The 18,101-nt window shown below is 40.5% G+C and overlaps 1 protein-coding gene across 12 annotated transcripts in view; it reads right to left on the reverse strand.

Moving 5' to 3' along the window:
* Window positions 1-18,101, reverse strand: part of TMEM241 (transmembrane protein 241) — an 82,463-nt gene that overhangs the window by 34,967 nt on the left and 29,395 nt on the right. For 8 of the 12 annotated variants that reach the window (XM_069779165.1, XM_069779164.1, XM_069779166.1 and 5 more), the window contains exon 13: window positions 15,865-15,958. The exons of 1 other annotated variant lie outside the window; for it this stretch is intronic. In XM_069779165.1, the coding sequence (XP_069635266.1) occupies window positions 15,865-15,958 (94 nt within the window). Of the gene's footprint in view, window positions 1-10,004; window positions 10,131-15,864; window positions 15,959-18,101 lie in introns of all 12 variants that reach the window. 3 more of the 12 variants (XM_069779157.1, XM_069779156.1, XM_069779155.1) reach the window with 1 other exon arrangement.

Below are 18,101 nucleotides of genomic sequence, written 5' to 3' on the forward strand. Positions count from 1 at the left end.
TTTGTTAGTATTACAACTATACTTGTACATACCATATAAAAAGCGTGTTTCCTCTGATTTACTTTTAAACTGCTAGAAAGTTAAATGTCATAGTTCTTGCTGTAAGTGAACACAGAATACTTTACAAAAAGTTTTCCTTAGCTTGTGTACACAGAGGCAATCCTTGTAACCGCACTTCCCCAAACTGCCAAAACCTCTGTCCTTAGAAAAACGCGTATTTTTTTCCAAAGACAGTGTTTTGAAATGGCTCATCAAGTTCTCTCACTGTTCAAAATAAATCATTCTATTTATCATCAGGTCATCTTCTCAAAACATCAGAAAAAAGCTTCTGATGTACATAACCTTTGTTTTCATTCTACTGGTGGAATTAAAGCAATGTCAAGCTTTTTATAGACATAATATTTGTTTTGTCCCTCTTCTGCATGTTTTAACCAGCTGTTAAGATAATCATCAAAAATCGCCAGGGAAATGGATCACTATTAGTGCCACCGAAAACAGCTACATCAAGACAATCCAGTACTACCAAAAAGGCAAAAATTACAGCAGGCAAACATCAGCAACACCACATACTCTTTTGTTTCTTGAGGGAGAGTCACTGAAATAATTTCCCAGATTTCAGAGTTACATCTCTTTTGTATATATGTCTACTTGAGACTAAGCATATGTACATGTGTGCACACAAAATTTTATGTCAGGTATGGAGATCTAGCAAAAACGAAACAAAAGTCTTCAGAATAGGAAAAAAGGAGCAGTTAATCTTTTAATGCCATCGTCTGCATTCATTAATTCACATGAATTTTCTAAGCTATTGACACCATTCCTCCTTATTTACATACATTTTTCATCTCAGCTGGACTACAAGCCATTTCTATCTAGCTCTCTTCTGCTTTCCTACATCCAAATTTAAAGCAACCAAACATTGCCAGATGGGTAACTTCTCTGCATCTTAACAAGAATACTTTGATTCAGAGAGATCCAGCAGCTACAGAAACAGATGAACAAGGCATTGACTGGGGCAGCCAAATACATGGAAGAACAAGGGACCTGGATCTCCCCTGTCTAAACCCTAACTAAAGTGGTCCAGAGTGCACTGACAAGCCTTTTTGAAATAACCCAGACTTTAGAGGAGAGCTTTGTAGAGCAGGTCCTGACTGTGAAGTTTCACAAACTGCAGAAAGTCAGCAATGAACAATGAGAGGCACCAATGACCACCAGTAAGCTCACCAATTGTGGAAGGCTGGTAGTCACTGGAAACCTGCCGTTAAGTCGGCAGCAAAAATCCCTGCTAAAGATGACAAACATGGTACATGTCCTCCCTCACAAGAAAGATATGATGGGACTAGAACTAAAGTCAAACACAACCTGATTGCTTATAAATAGGGCAGGGAAAAATTAAATACAAAGAAAACATGGAGAAAAAAAAAAATACTGTTTTTCTCCCATGGTCATCAATCAAAATAAAGCACCGTTAACAGCTGCAGATACTGTGCACAGGAGATCTCCATCCTGCACAGTATCTAAATGAATCTTGCACGCAGAAACAGACCAAAATCAAACTAGTATTAACTGTTTAATTTCAGGTGAGCTCTGGGGATGATCTACCATGGAAATAAAACCCTTCCTGGAAGCTTTCAAGCATATTGCCTATTGCAATGAGAAGGCTTTCCGTGCAATCTGGATCATTTCTAGAAGCTCGAAGGCTCCTTGAAAACCACCTTTAAAGTGCCAAAGCCAATATCTTGTTAAAAGAGATACAGCAAATGCGGGCAATGTTCCTCTGACCAACTCTCCTGTAAAGCCTCCTTCCCCTAGATATTGATTCAGTTGTATTAATCAACACATTGAAATGACCTGTGAGAGTTTTCAACTTTGTTCTGAGGGTCTGTTGTTACCAATCAAAAGGCAAGACAAAATATGCTGCTTAACCTAATGACTTCAGGTGATAATGCAGCCCCCTGAAGGAGCACTACTAACAAAAACACCTACAAGGAAGGATTTTAAGCAAAGACACAGCTTTTTCCAAGGATAAGTAATGAAGCTTTAGCCTTGAGCCACCAAAATAATGGTTTATACAGAGGAAACAGCAATGCCATGATCCTGCCTGAAAAGCTGAGCAGCCTAAACAAGGGAAAGAAACAATCCAAAGTGAGATACATTGGGGAAAGGGGGAAAGTAAAACAGGTTTTGCTCTCCATTCTGCTCATTAGTTTAAAGGTAACTTGAGCATGTCTGCTGCATTACACTCACAGCCTGACCAAAGTGCAGACATGCCCTAAGGGTTTTCATTCCCTGACAGACTTAAGTGGAGACTGTCAGTCTATGAAATCAGCAGACAGTGCAATAAGTTTGTGCATTACAGCATACATAGGTGCACATTGCTCATAGGTGGACTCTGCTCAGCTCTCCTGAAGGAAGAAAACCCTTTAACCCTCCCAACACACAGGTTGTTACTTGAAGGATAGCCTGGTGATGCTGGCACCATGGCAACAGTGGCACCATGGCAACGGTGACAGAGTCAGCAACTTCGTGATCCACACAGCTTTGATCCAGCCACACGGAAGTTTTACCAGCTGCTGTAAATTTCTTCGAGATCTTTTATTTCATATTTGCCTAAATGCCTGCACAGACCTCCAGCTTCCCTAAAGCACATTCTTCTCAAAGGAGGTTTTGGTCACTCTCTTCTACCCTTTCCTTATATTTTATTCCTCTTTATTTTTTCGAGCATTATTAAAACAATAATGGTAAATTCCAGGGGTTCTTTAAGAAATAGTTCCGTGTACTGTGACTCAAAAGCAGCCAGTATTTAAACACGCCTTAGCAGTCAAATGCCTAATGTTAAAACTTAGTTCTAGTGTAAATGAATCTATCTGGTTTTCATAGCAATTAACTCCTGACCCAGCTTAAAATCATCTGCATGTTGCATTTAAAACATATGAAAAAAAGAGGGAGAGGGTAGATCAAATGACAAACATAGTGAGCAACCTGTCCTTTAAAATGTTTTCAGAACAGAAGCAGTATAAATGCTGGACTCTAGCAAAATCATCAGATACTTTAAGATGGGGTTTTTTTACCTTACCAATACCCCAAACAATAATCTGTGTATGGCAGAGGAATATTTTTATGTATCAGCTTTTCAACTGCTGTAAGAAAGATTTCTTAATTATCCCTAGTATGCATTTAGAGGGCAGATAATCCTCTGCATTTCTATGCCTAGATACTTGTACGCAGTTCCACTATTTAGAGAATTAGGTATCCATCCTCTACTTTCTATCGCATTTATGAAGATTTTTCTCAGGGCTGTTTTTTGTACATACTTTTCGTTTCCAGGATGTGATGACCAATACAACCAAGACGCTGATCCTGCAAGTGCAAGACTGAAGCAATAGGTGGTTGTATCAGCTTCCTCAAAGTCATTCAGCATCCTGTTTTAGCAGATTAATACATTGTCAACGATTAACGTATAATCCTTTTAGATTAATATGCTACAGTAACTATTTTTTAACCCTGAGCATCATGTGAATGCCAAAAGAACTGACGAATAGTTGTCTAACTTCATCATTCTTTTATTCCTCATGAGACAAAGGTGGCCAAGCTATTGTTCTTGCACCGTATGCATCTCATTAGGAGTTTGGCTGTGGGAGAGCATGAGCCTTTAGGGGGTGCTGAAGCTGTGGTTACTAGGTCATTCTGGAACCCAGCTGTGTGCCCAGCCCCATCCTATAATGCAGAAAGGGTTCAAAAAAGCCCATCTGTCTCTTGCCTCTGAATCACTTCTAGAGAATCCTCTGCCTTCACCTCTTTAAGGTATGTGGCACCTGTCTTACAGCTCTCAGCCATACAAAGATTTAATGTATAGCTAACTGATAGCCTTTCTGATTCGTGGCAATATCTTAATTTCCTGGGTTCTGCACTCTCTTCCTTTTTTTTAACCTTACAAGAACCACCACGGAGAAAGATACAGCAATTATTTTATGTTGCAGAGTGTAATTAATAGAATTTGTGTAAGAAAATACTCCTCTTACAAGAAACAGGACATTATCATCATGTTTACAATGATCAGACATGAACAAGACAAGACTCTTTTCAGAAAGGCCTATATCTATCAATGTATAAACATGTATCTATATATGCATTCATATATAAACACATATTATATATAGCATAGAAATATATAAACATACGTCACTGATGAGATAGGGCTGAACTATTACAAGCACGTTGTAACTCATTTTGCTTTCCTACAGAAAGTGAAAGATATCCTGAGACTTTTAAAGAAAACCAAAACTCTTTGCCCCTTGTAAAATACTAGATTGGGTTGAAATTATGGCAGCAATTTCTTTTTGAACATCAAGTAGCCACTCCACCCTACCTTCACTTAAACACAAACAGCAGACTTTGTCATAATACAGAGAAAGCCAAAACAAGAAGCATTTTCCCTCCACTACTGGAGATAATGGCCAAAACATACATTTCCCCTTCCTATGACTAATGAGATAGCTAATGAAGTGCCACCTATCTTCAGCCTATAAAGTGTAGAGTGGTTATAGTACAGAACTAAATTTTAACAGTATCTCAGTTCATATTTAAATATTTCTCTTAAATGTGACCACTGAAAACATAATCCAGATACTGTTATTACTCTCAGTGTTCCAGTTCTGTATTAAGGAGACAAAGGGAAAACCCTGCACAATTCATGTACGTTCTCCCAGAAGCGTGCTTTGCTGACATGGAAACACTATCAATCATGATTCAAACAGGTGTACATACATGCACCAGACTAATAGCATCTGTTTGGGTCAGTTCTGCAAACGAGAGGCACAATCCATGGAGCTGAAGCTTTGTCAAGCAAGGACAACAAAAGTCATTTAACGAGGGATACGAGAAGGCTTCTTTAGGCCTTTGATTTTCTTCAACTTTGCCAAGAAGTGCTTTGTCCATTCTTGCTGTTACAAGATTGACTGCTGATGAACGTGTATTTGACCAAAAGCTGAAATATATTTGTATTTCCGGGTTATACCAAACTTAAGACCCAACGCCTCCTGTTTCCTGTAAATGCTTCGTGCATTACAATGCTTAACTGTACTTTTCCTCTGTCGTTTCAGCCTATCTCATCCTTTTATGCTGCCCCATTATTGCAAAGGCCTTAAACTGCTCCTGCCATTTAGTCTCTCCCCTGAAACCTCTGAGCTCAGAAGTTGACAGGGCAATGTGATTCATCATCTTGTTCTTATTTTATTAATTATTAAATATTTGTGTAATGGAGTAAGCATTGCAACAGCAACAACAACAGTGAAGTGTTCTACCTGTTAGGATCACGGACACCAACTGGAGTGGACCAAGGGTTTGTTTAATCAAGTACTGGTTGATGGCAGAGAATTCAGGAGAATTTATGATCCTCCCCTAATGCAGCAAGTCTGCAGTCAATGTGCACATCAGAGAAAAGGAGGGATTTGCATCTTAACCTTAGTTGATACAAAACTTACATCCCATGGCATGCAGTTTGTTAATCCTTCCACTTCTGTCCTAGAAAGATTTCCATATAATGTCTGATTCTGCTGAAATTACTAGCAACCCAGTCACTAAAACCTTTTGAGCAGATCTGAACCTGTAAAAAGTATACTTCTCTTTACTTTTACTCAGTCAATTGTCTTAGTATTATCTTCTGTTTGATGCCCTGAATTTTTACTGGTCAGTAATACGGTAAACTGTGTTAAAGAATTATTTTTTCTATCTGATTTCAAAAGTATTGCTTTTCAGTTTTGGGGAGTAGCCAGCTGTTCTAACAATCTGCTCCTGTAAAATACCACAATAAAATACACTTCATCTTATGTTAAGCTCAGCAAGAGCTAGCCTTTTGGCATTCCAAGTGATTCTTCACCTCATCTAACCCTTATGAGATCATGAAATAGAGATTACCATAAAGAGACAGAAAAGGCTGATAACCCAGATAAGACAACCATGCTTTTCATTGTCACACTTAAGCAGCAAATTTAACAGGCAAACTGACAGTTTGCTATGTGTATCTGGCACAAAAGGAGTTGGGGACTGAGCTCAGCATCTGCCTATGTCTATCTTCCTCCCAAGTGCTAGATGCCAGTGGGTGGGCCAATAGCCAGATCAGGCAGGAACTGTTACTATAACTGCCTTGCAGTATCAGGACGTCTGACTAAAGGCGGGAGAGGAGGCAATTCCAAACTCCTCACAGGTGGACCATGACCTCCCACAGCAGTGGCTCAGTGGTGGCTCAGCTGGCATCCAGGGAGGAAAAAAAAAAGCTGGTTCCAGCAGGCAGAGTGTAAAGTTCCTAGCAGTTGGGGTCCACGAAGAAAAGGAAAATTGACTTGAGTTTCCTGGAGGCAGATAAATTGGCACTTTATGTGCACCACTTCATAATTCTTACCAAAGTCCAAATTAACCAGGCTGATACTTTCAACCCCTATCAGTTTGTTCTCCCTCAAAGTGCAAAAGAACATAGTTCAAGGGACCACAAGCAACTATGGCAACTAAGTTGCCACACATAGTGGAGACTAAGGCAAGAAAATGTTGCCACACATAGTGAAGACTAAGGCAAGAAAATGGGGCCAAAGGCAGGTATGTTACAGGCTACACCAATGTGTTTCCATGCATCACAAGAACTGAAGGTCTTTTCAACAGTCAGCTGGACACTCAGTCCGAAGCCATGTGCTTAGGTGTTGCCCTATACCAGATAACACCTTCACACTCCAGACCAGAAGACTGACAGCAGAAAATATCCCCTGAGCAAAACGGGAAGCCAACAGTGAACTTTTCCACATAGACATCAGGTAGGTGAACACCCACCCAGCTGTGCACTCTGAAGCCACCTCCACAACTGGCTCAAATGACCCAGATAGGAACTGGCCCGTTGTGCCAAGACTGATCATATCTGGAGTACCTTGCTGTAGAGGGGGGTGCTGGGTAGGATGCTGCACACATTCTCAGCGACTGTTCTTTCCATGCTAGATTGCCCAAAGGCCTCGGGCTGAACACTGCAGATTGAGGACATTGTCAGTTCAAGACCTGTGTTTTTTGAGTGCATCTTCAAACCTCTTCTTGCCCCTAGTATCACTGCTATAAGAGAACAGATCCTACGCATGCTGCTTTACTTATACACGGAAAGCACAAATATTGCTGCAAGGGTTCAAGGATATTGTCAGAACCAAATGAGGATGCCTAGCTTAAGAGGAATATTTTAGTGAAAAGCAATATAATGCATTTTTCCATTGTTAAAATCTATAGAAACACCTGAAGTGCTTATGTTTCTTGTCAACATTATCAGATGTAAAACATTTTTCTGTCATGACTAATTCAGAACTCTGTGGAGGATATCACTAATATCAAAAATAGCACAGGAAACTTTGGGATGTGTAATCAAGTATTTTTTAAAAATCTGTTAGCAAAAATAGCAAGTTTCCATCAACCTCTTTCCCGCATGACATTTACAGTTTTGGTATTTCTGTGCATGTATAAAGTCCATTTCCTATTGTATTTCCCATCTCACAACTCCTTTGGGAAAACCTAATTCATAAACAAACAATTCCCAGACCAGATAACTAAATCTCCCTGCTGACCCCTTTCCATACAACCCAACAATAATAACAGAGACAGAGTCTCTGCATTGCCATTCTCTGGTGTGTTTATGCTGTTTTAGTAATGATGTAATGGAAAGAAATCAACATGCTATTATTATTATTATTATTATTATGCTAAGGACTACAAGGAAGAATTGGTATTCTTTAAGGTTTTATTTTTCCATTCAAGAACAAAAGTCTTTCTAGGGCTTTCTAACCATTCACTGTTACAAAAGGTCAAAATATTCCATCAGAAACCTTAAAAAACATGACACTCAAAAAAATGTTTTTTAAAACATTAACACAGCTAATCCATTTTGAGCAATGCCTTTTATAAGCAATGTCACAAGGTTACACACTTAGCCCTATGGGCCTCAGCAGTCCCTGCATATCCCATGCATGGGAAGACAGTGACAGAAGTGACCATAGTTCACTATAGTCTTTGGCCTCCCATTCCCTCAGAAAGGGTGAGAAAGCCTCTGCAAGAAGAGGCTGAACTCTGCCCTCTTCCTCTCCATGCTAGCCGTGGATAGAGTGAGAACAGCTCACAGTCATCTCCTGAGATTTTTTGAAGCCTATGTGATTTCCCTGAGCACCACATATATCTGGGACAGGACATAAACCATTCAGTCTGCCTCCCCCAGAGCCCTGTGGGGCTGACTTTTGTTGAAGGTCAAAATCTAATCCTTGAACAGGTGTACAGAGTGGGATTGAGAAATGAAGGCACCTGAGATTTTGCAAAGATTGATTCTGAGTTGGGGACAGAGAGGAAGAGAAAGACAGGGAGACCTGTTTCAGACAGCAGCAGCTCGCTAACGTGAGAAGTTTCTGAAGAAAGCAACCTGGAGTGTGACACCAAGTGCCTATCAGAGAGGTCAATGATCAGGATCAAGATTTGTGAGGCAGTCTGGAGACATTTCACCCATGAATGTCTTTAAGAATCAAAAAGGCAGCTAGCAATCCAGATCCTGAAAAGAACAGGGAACCAGCAAGGGAGAAGAATGTGGCTATTTTTGCTCATTTTTGGAAGCCTAGCCTTAGCTAGCTTTGAAACCTTCTACATTAGTATGTTATATAGTGCACAGTTCTCCCATGTAATTTTGGCATTTACATCAGTACATTAGCAACGGAAACAATTTCCAAACCAGATCTCGTTCTTTTGTCTTCTCTTTGTCACACTTATGATTCATCTCCCAGTCTCAGCTCTCCGTATGTAAGTAACTCCAAGAGACCAAATAAAAACATGGGAGACTAGGAATCTATTACGCAGAGGAACCAGTGAACCTGCATCCTCTGCAATTCAAAATTCTGTTAGATTTGACAAAATCCACTTTTAAATTGTCATTTTCTACTGTCAAGTATATAGAGACAATTTGTCAAGGGTAGGGGTGAAAAAGTACCTTCCAAAGACATACTCCAAGCTAGTGGTTCTGCAGTTAGCTTTATGTTCAAGAGAATGACAATACCAAATGTACATGATGCACTTCAAATGGAAATTCTGATGGATAAAAGGAAACAAACTAATTCAGAGCATCTCTTAGGGCTCAATCTATCAACTAATGTCTGCTGAGACTGGATTTATTATATCGAGTACAGATGAAACTTGTGCTGCGATACTACCCCCAAGTTGCAACACATAACTTTATGTACTTCTTTGTGAGACCATGACATGCCCAAATGCTGTGTAGCAGCCATTTTCAATGGACACACAACTGCAGCCCTATACAACGCTTCTTAATGTACATACTAAAATTTTCCATTACCTGGAGATTCAAAATCTCCAACAAGTCTCAGCTATTCTTACAAGACAGCTTCCTTAAATTGCATTAGTGCCCCAGGGAGCCTGTGCCACTTGGCTTAGTGGTCATGTAGCACACAAAGGAGTTGTTATGGAGACTGATGTCTTCCCAACAATTATATGGTGTAATTAGTGTTGGATGCTACAACGTAACTATCAAGCTGTCTCCATGGAAACCATCCAAAAACCTATACTTTTAAGATTTTAGCAACTGATCTTTTTTATAGACCCTTAAGATGCAGTTAAGAGCGCAGTGATTGCCTTATCTGCTCGTCAAGCTCAGCTGAGAAACACATTTTCTTTTCCAAGGTATTTGCATAGTCCCCATGATGACTCACAGGAATCAAATATATGTGTCAAGAATAAATGTCCATATTTCATTCAGTGAGGACCAACCACAAATCAATAAGGATTTTTACCATTTGTAATTATCTTTATGCATATGTGTGTGCATATCCACATGCATAAGAGTATACAAGGTGCATAGATGGAAGAAGCTCACTCCTACTCTTATGAGCCCCTTCTTGGCATACTTGAAAGCTTTATGGACATGAAAACTCCCTCTCTCAGATTAGAGATGCACTTCAAACCACACTGGTGCCGCAGAGAGCACCTACCAGCAGAGTCCAGCCAGGTCTAGCACACGATTCTCCCTCTCTTCCAGAGCTTTGGCTTGTGGCTGCACAGTTTTTCCAGGTTGGGTGAGCAGAGATCTTGAGACAGACTTGCACGCAGTGCAGGATCTTTGCCGAATAAAAATGCACTGTGTTTATGGAACTCCAGTGGGAGTTTATGACATTTTTGCATAAAGCTTTATGAGGTCCAAGCCAAGAAAGCAATGTGATTTTCAGCCAAGAATCTCACTGTCACTTTTGCCTGAGCACAGCAGCATGCAAAGAAGACACTACTTCAGTCTACAACATAACCAAGTGGGCAAGTGCTAGATAACCAAACACATTCGTGTTCTGGTTATGATATCTGTATAAAATTTTTAAACATATCTTTCAATCCAGAATCTTCTCCCATTAGGGCAGAGGTGAACAAAGAGCCATTTGCTTCAGAAGGTACCAATGGCAGGACTCTCTTAGACTGGCACTTACTTCTTCAAGTAAACGGCCCTCAGCAGAAGTAAGGAACTAACATTCTGGACCAGAATATTTTATAGCACTTGCATGCTAAGCAGCAGTGAGAGAGGAATTAAGATATATACAAATATGAGCGCATGCTTTAGCAGAGGCTTTAAGACTGCAAAAATGTGGAAAAGCATGAATTTGTTTTATTTCTCTTGGTTGGTTTGCCCCTGGAATTAAAGCAGATAAAATTCTTATGTGAACTGCTATGTGTGAAGAGAGATCCAGTGAGCATAACCAGGCTACGAGCCTCAGAAGGCTTGCAGTTGTGGCCTCTCCATTTCATGAGAAGCAGGAAAAAGATAATTTCTGCTTTAATAAAAAACATCAGTACTTTTCCAGTCTTTAAGAGGGATATCATCCATTTTTTGCATTGACATGAAGATGAATCTAGTCTATCCATTTTCTTCAAGACACCATGGGGACCAAAGAAGCAGATACACAGACACAAAATATAACATCAAAGACCACAGGAGGCATTCTGAATAGCTGTTATATATTTTGGGGGAAGACTATAACTGCTGGTGTATAAGTACAGTGGGCTACAGTTAGGTACACAGCACCCACAGATAAGATACTCTTTCAGACACTCCTGCAAAATTACTTTTGCAATGTCTGGCAGTCAGCATTAAACATAGGGTGACCTGGGGCAAACACTTCTAAAGTTAACAACCAAAGAACCAAAGCAGCTGTCAGGGGATGCTTTTATGTATTGGGGAGCCTCCAACGCTGTTCAGATACACTAAAGATTACATAATGGTGCATAGGATGGCCACATAGAAAAGAGTTGCATACTCCTGATCAGATTAATCCAAATTTTCTTCCAACCAATCCATAAGAAAACCAGTATAAAACTCAATGCAACTTGATTTCAGTTATCCACCTTCATTTCTTCAGATGAGGGAGGAAGAAAGAGAGAATCCAAAGTCCACTGACCTTCCCATTTATTATTCCTCTTTATAACAAGCTGTCTCAATAGGTTCCTATTGGAAACAAGCTGAACTCCCTACTACAAGTTTATTGGGATAACACTAAACATGATACGGGAATATGAATTCATAAGTAACCAGTATCTTGCTGAAGAAAAGCTCTGAATTACCATTTTTCCCTTCTAATAATGATTTAAATTATTTCTGCTACTTAACTTTTAGAGACCCTAACAGGTTTCATCACCAGATATAGATTGGCAGCCTTAATCTAAACAAACTCAGTGACAGCACTGTTAGAGCTCATTAGTGTTCTCACCAGATGCTTCTGTCTGTATATATAAGCATCTCCAGTTTTTTTTTCCAGTACATGACCCATGATACCAGCATAGCTTTCAAATTAAGACAAGAAATCTCAGTACAGCTTCAAATTCTTGCTCTTCTGGGGATTAAATCTGTGCAAGGCTACGACAAAGCATTCCATATTTCTTGGGCTTCTTAAAAGCATTTTTTTGTTGTTTTACAGATCACTTTAGTGATTTTTTGGCATTTCTCATGAATCTATACAGCTATGACTAACACACGCTATTTGCTTTCACAGCAAAAGTGCAGAGAGCATTTGTCGCTATAAATATCACACAGGACTATATACCCAGATGAAACCTGTGCTTCGTCTGTCTCTGCACAAAGCAATGCTTTGACATGAAAGCTGTCAGAAATCATTACAGGGAAGAATTTAAAAACCTCATACATTGATTAAGTTGCTGCAGCCAAAGTATCATAAAAACAAGTTACAACCCAGCTCTGTTTTTTAAATGAATGAAAAATTAGAGGGCAGGGAGGCCAAATATGTGGGCTTCACAAAGAATGTCTCCTTGAATCTGCAAAGCAGGCCCGATCAGATCTCATGGTTAGTTTATTGGTCTATCGGCACTTAACAAGAAATGAAGTGGTGGCAACAATCTCAGCCCCAGCTCATCAGTCACATAGGTACAAAGCATCCAAATGGAAAACAGATTTTCTGATTCTCTGCACCTCCCTAGAGACCTGCACTGCTGTCTGAGGACTACAGCATTCTCCTTTCTTGGCTCATTTGCAAGATAAACATATTCTGGCCTCAAACGCTGCTCCCTTCCAACTGCTGGTGAAAACTCCAGTCAGTCTGAGAGATTAAGAGGATGATCTAGGGCACTACTCAATCCAAGAAAAATGCTCATGTGGGAACGCAAAGCTGTCGTTGTGAGCAGAGGGCGTTTTTTCCACTGGATCTCATTCTGCAAGTCTAGATTCAAATACTTGCTATCTTTATTCTTTATCCACACTAACTTCCTTCCTTTTTTTTTGTTTTAAAACGGAGTCACACACCTGGATTTAAACATTTTTACAGTACTAGTTAAACACTGTTTTTCTGCACTTATGATGACTTAAGATGCGATTGAGACAGCCCTCATACCCAGGCAACGCTGGGCTGGATCAGTATGTAGTTTTAACACTTCCAAACACCTGCAGGAAGCAGCATTAGTGATCAGATAGATAGGACTTTTCTTAACAACCCCATCTGTAAATTTATAGTTCCTTATAGTTACAAGATACCTTGTGAGAATCTTGAAGGAGCTGGTAGATCAGCCCCTACCCTTGCAGGCAAGCTCCACTTCAGCTCTTGCTCTCTGCCTATCTGCGTCTGCAGTCTCTTTTGATCCTTGTTCTAAAACTGACATACAGTGTTCCCAAATTTTTTAAGCATTCACTGACTTCTAACCCAAAATCAGCTGCATTTCAGCACTTGGAGCAGCTGTCCTTCCATGCTCCTCATGGTGCCTCAGATGGTAATGACTGAGCCCTAAAATCATTCTTACAGCAAGCTTTAAAACACTAGTGAAAGACATCAGGGAAACTGCAAGTTTTGATAAAATTATTAGTGCTACAGTCAGATATCAAGTCCTTAGTACTTCTTCCCCTCTTTGAACTCAATTCAAGACGTATAATTTGAGCGCTGGTTAGAAGCTACAACAGGAAAAGGACTAATTTACTCTGTTACAAAACCCTTCCTAAGCAAGATATTTAAACCATGCACATTAACAAACACAGACTTTTAAAGCTGAAGAACAGATTAAATTATCACAGTGACACAGGGACAAATTTTTAGTTGCTATAAAGGCATGTAATTTCATTGACAACAGTGGCTAGAACAAACTTTGTCTAACTTATGTCTAGAGTTGGCCAAAACCCCACAAATCTAGAAACCCTTGAACTTTGGGAAAGCTTTGATCCAGTCCAGACTTTGTGGCTCTGATCCACTTCAGCTGGGAAGGACCCAAATCTGCTTAAAATATATTTCACAACACATCTTTGTCTGCATTTTTTTTCAGATAGGTCATAAATACCACATGTAGAACCATTTCTCCTCATTCACAACACCTATTAGCAAAGCCAGCTATTCCCATCCCCAACCCAGAATGTACAGGATTTTAGATCAGTTGACTTGCTACCAAAGAGCAAGAAGAAAGCTAAGGTACTAAAATATGCACAGTCAGAATGTTTGGAAGAAATTCAGACTGGTGAGAAACTCTATGTGACTTCTACAGTGTGGAACAGCTTGCAAAGCACAAAATGAGACATATTACTCCCTTCTTGTTATCCCCAGAAAAACCAAAGACTCATTTGACTACAGTTTCTAAACAAGTGTATTATGCAAGTCTTTTTTTTTTTTGGTAAGGTGACAGCTTCATTCACTGTAGTAGGAAAGCTGTGATCACAAACCACATAGGAAGGTTGTGGTTTTCAGATGACCTAGCTGGGACTGATGAAACTAAGTAAAATCTAACCAGGGAAAAGGAGTCTGACAAGCTCTTCTGACTTCATTTACCACTGATAATTTAACAAATGAGCTGTTAATAACTTAAATCAAGTACAGCCAGACCCTAGATCCACAGATCATATAATAATTCCAGCAGGAATGGACCTTAGGAGGTCAGACCGGGTTGCTCAGGGCTTTGTCCAGTTGGGTCTTGAAAACTTTCAAAGACAGAGACTGCACAGCCTCCCTGGGCAACCTGTGCCCCTGCCTGACTTGTCCTCCGGGTGAAAAATGTTTCCTTATACCCAATCTGAACTTCTCTTGTTTCAACTTACACTTGTTGTCTTACACATCCCCCACCATGCACCACTGTCAATAGCCTGGATCTGTCGTCTTGATAATTTCTCCATAGCTACTGGGTGGCTGCTGTTTGTTAGGTGCTCCCAAAGTTGTCTCTCTTCGAGGCTGAACAAGCCTGGTCCAGCAGCCGTTCCTCACGAGGCAAGTGCTCCAGCCCCCTGACTTTCTTGGCAGCCCTCTGCCAAACTCGCTCCCATTTATCAATGCCTTCCCTGTATTGAGGTGCCTAAACCGAGGTTCCCTGGTCTAACAAGTGCTGAGTAAAGGGTGCGATCACTTCCATGAATTTACTGCCTGTGCTACTGTTAGTACAACCCAGGATGCTTTTGGCCTTCTTAGCTGCCAGGGCAGATTGCTGGCTCATGTTAAGCTTGCTCTCTACCAAAATCCCCAGGTCCTTTTCCACAGCCTCTATTATTGTCAGGGGCTCTTTCTTCCCATGTGCAGGGCTTCACACCTGTCCTTGTTGAATTTTCCAAGATTTCTGTTGGCCCATTCCTCCAGCCTGTCCAGGTCCCTCTGGAACGCAACACTGCCCTTCAGCATTATTGACTGGTCCTCCCAGTTTGGCATCCTTTGCAAATGTGAGTACACTCCATCACCTCTGAGTCTTCAACAAAGATGTTGAACAGGATGGGTCCCAAGACAGACCCCTGTGCTACTCCAGTTGTCACAAGCCTTCAATTAGAGCAGGAATCATTAACCTCTACCTTCTGAGCCTGATCATCCAACCATTTTTTTACCCATCTGTCTGCCCATCCAGACTGTAACAGTCTATTGGATATAAGAACATGGTGGGAGATACTGTCAAAAGCCTTGTTAATGTCAAGGCAAATGACATCCACTGTTCTCCCCTGCAACGGTAACAGTGGGAGTTCTGGTACTGAACTTCAGGGAACTAGTTTTAACTCTTGGCTCAGGGAAGACAACGGCTGGTGCACACACTCTCAGAAGGAGTATTCTTCTCCAAAACACCTTAAAGTATAGATTTGTATTACTGGGATTCAGTAGGCCAAATCCTTAGCTGCAATAATCAGCCTAGTTCCATTAAACTCAGTCTATATACAGTATTTCATCTCAGCTAACAATCCTGGCTTATTATGTACCTGATATTTGTTGCCTCAACTCTACGTGCAGGTTGCACAGACAGGCCCTAGGAGAGTCAAATAGGAATAGCAAGGGAAACTAGAGAGATGCAGAAATTCCTCAGTTCTCCTGGGAGAAGCACAGATCCACTGTGTTCCTGTGACAGACTTTCTCTTACCTTTGCAAGGAAACTCCATGCTGCATATTGCCCTGAGGTTGTGCTGCTTTTTAGCTTCACTGTGTGCAACATCAGAAAGAATCCCAACAGTCCACTGCAAGGAATGGGGAAAGCTTGTTAATAAAAAGTCTCTTAATTTCAACTAAGCAACCTCTTACAGGCATCTTGGTTCTCCTAATGCAAAACTGCAGTGTTAATCCTATTTGGAGAAAGAAAACTGGTGGACAAAGAGCTTACATTATGTCCAGTACATCTCGGGTTTTGTTCAGTCAGTGACTACAGTCTGAGTAAAGTAAGTCTGGCGCTCTTATGGCTGGTCTCTAATGCACTTGCATAATCAGAAAAGTAGAGATTATTGGAAACATGAGGTGAAATATTAACTTCAGGCATTCAAATGGCTCTGAATAAAGGCAATGCTAATTTCAACAGGAGCCACATGTGTTTGGCAACCAACTCACTTCAACCTCCACAGAGCCTTGAACTGAAAAAATAACCACTGGAAAGTTTCTGCCTGAAGCTTTCAAGCTGTTTAAACTTCATGAAGCCTAAATTCCAATTAGGAAGTGAAATACATCTCTACTGTATAACAAATAGACAGATGACTCAGTAGTGCTGGGAACAGAATACTCCAAAGCTCTCTGCTGACGATTAAGGGAATTTTGATTCTTAAGTCATATAGGACAGTAGTCCCCAACGTTTCTGTAGCCAAGACTACTCTTAAGGAAACTCTGTTCCACATCTAGCTGGACCTCACAGAGCTTACAAGCTTTGGCTCTGGATTTTGTTTCACTTGTGACATACTTACAACCTACTGGTTGTGAACCAGTGAAATAGTGTAAACCAGCAAGCAGGGAATAGAAAAGGACTTCAAAATATGTAAGGCACAAATTACTGTGTGCCTGGTTGAGAGGTGTAAGAGATTACAAAGTACTGTGGCAAGCTGCGTGGGAAAGGAGATAGAATCAACACAGCATATAGTAGGTGAGGCAAAAAGTGCCTTGGTATTTGAAGAGGGTATGCTGTTCTGGATAGTGATGCAATGCAGTTGGTCACCTCTCTGCAATAGCAGGAAGGGTGGAAGATGGCGGCTCCCCAGGTCAGAAGTTCCATGCTGGACTCCAGCACCTCAGCCAAGTGCTGTTCCCTGCTCAGTACATGTGGCAAAGTTGCGTCTCAGCCACATGTCAGTACAGGTGTTTTTGATACACCAAACAGTAGGGTAAGATAACTGCCCAGGAGTAGGACGTACTACGGTTTCTCACACTGAGCCTTAACATGAGACCCCAAAGGACTATCCACTGTGTCTGGAGCCAAGAAAGCAGATGCTGCTTTGATGATAAAGATAGGCTCAAGCTCGCTCCTTGTTGCAGAGGATGAAGTGCTGAGCAGTAGAGCATTCCACTCTCAGAAGTCAGTGAGTTCAATGAAGCAGCATTGCCCAAACTTTTGAAAGTCCAGTAGCTGGCTTAAGTTTGTTTCCACATCTTCTGCCCTGCTGAGAAGGACTTTTAGTCAGAGTGATTTGAAACTGTTTAGTGTAATTCAGATATAAAAAGTGAAACAGCTAATTGTAATACCTGAAATATTGATGTCACAATTAACACCAATTTATTTCATTAAATAAATGGAGCACTTTGGACCTTACTACTAATGCTTCAGACATTCTGCACAGGTTGTAGATTTAGCTGCATCAGTTACCCTTACTTTACCTTGAATAGGTTTTCCTCCAAATCCTTTATGTCTACAAAGACACTAGACCACAAGATGTAGGAGAGCAACTGAGATGCTTGTTTCTCCACCTAACTATTCCTTTCCAATTGCTGTAGCGTATAGTGCTATCTACTACACATGTACTGAAGCTGGGGCAATGGAAACAGAAGTGGGAGGCTGCAACAGTGGTAAAATTCTAATGAAGTGAAAAAGAAGAATATCTGGGTTAGACAGATATCCATTAGTGCCTGCAGTTAGACCTTGCCTTCAAGAAGAAATAGATTTCACCTACATAGCGTGGAACAACTTATTCATTAATACCTAACTGCAAGTTACTCATAGTGTGGATAGTCCACCCTTGAAAAAAGCTACTTTCGTACCAAGAAACTGTGTACATAGGGAAATTATTTAACAATCATTTTTAATATCCCCTTTTAATGGAAAATTCAGATACAACTAAGAAAATACCTAACAGTCAGGAAATATTTTTGCCATCAGTTAGCAGGAAAATATTTTTTCCCCTCTAA

The sequence above is a fragment of the Haliaeetus albicilla genome, chromosome 3 (genome assembly GCF_947461875.1).
Source record: "Haliaeetus albicilla chromosome 3, bHalAlb1.1, whole genome shotgun sequence".
Lineage (NCBI taxonomy): Eukaryota > Metazoa > Chordata > Aves > Accipitriformes > Accipitridae > Haliaeetus > Haliaeetus albicilla.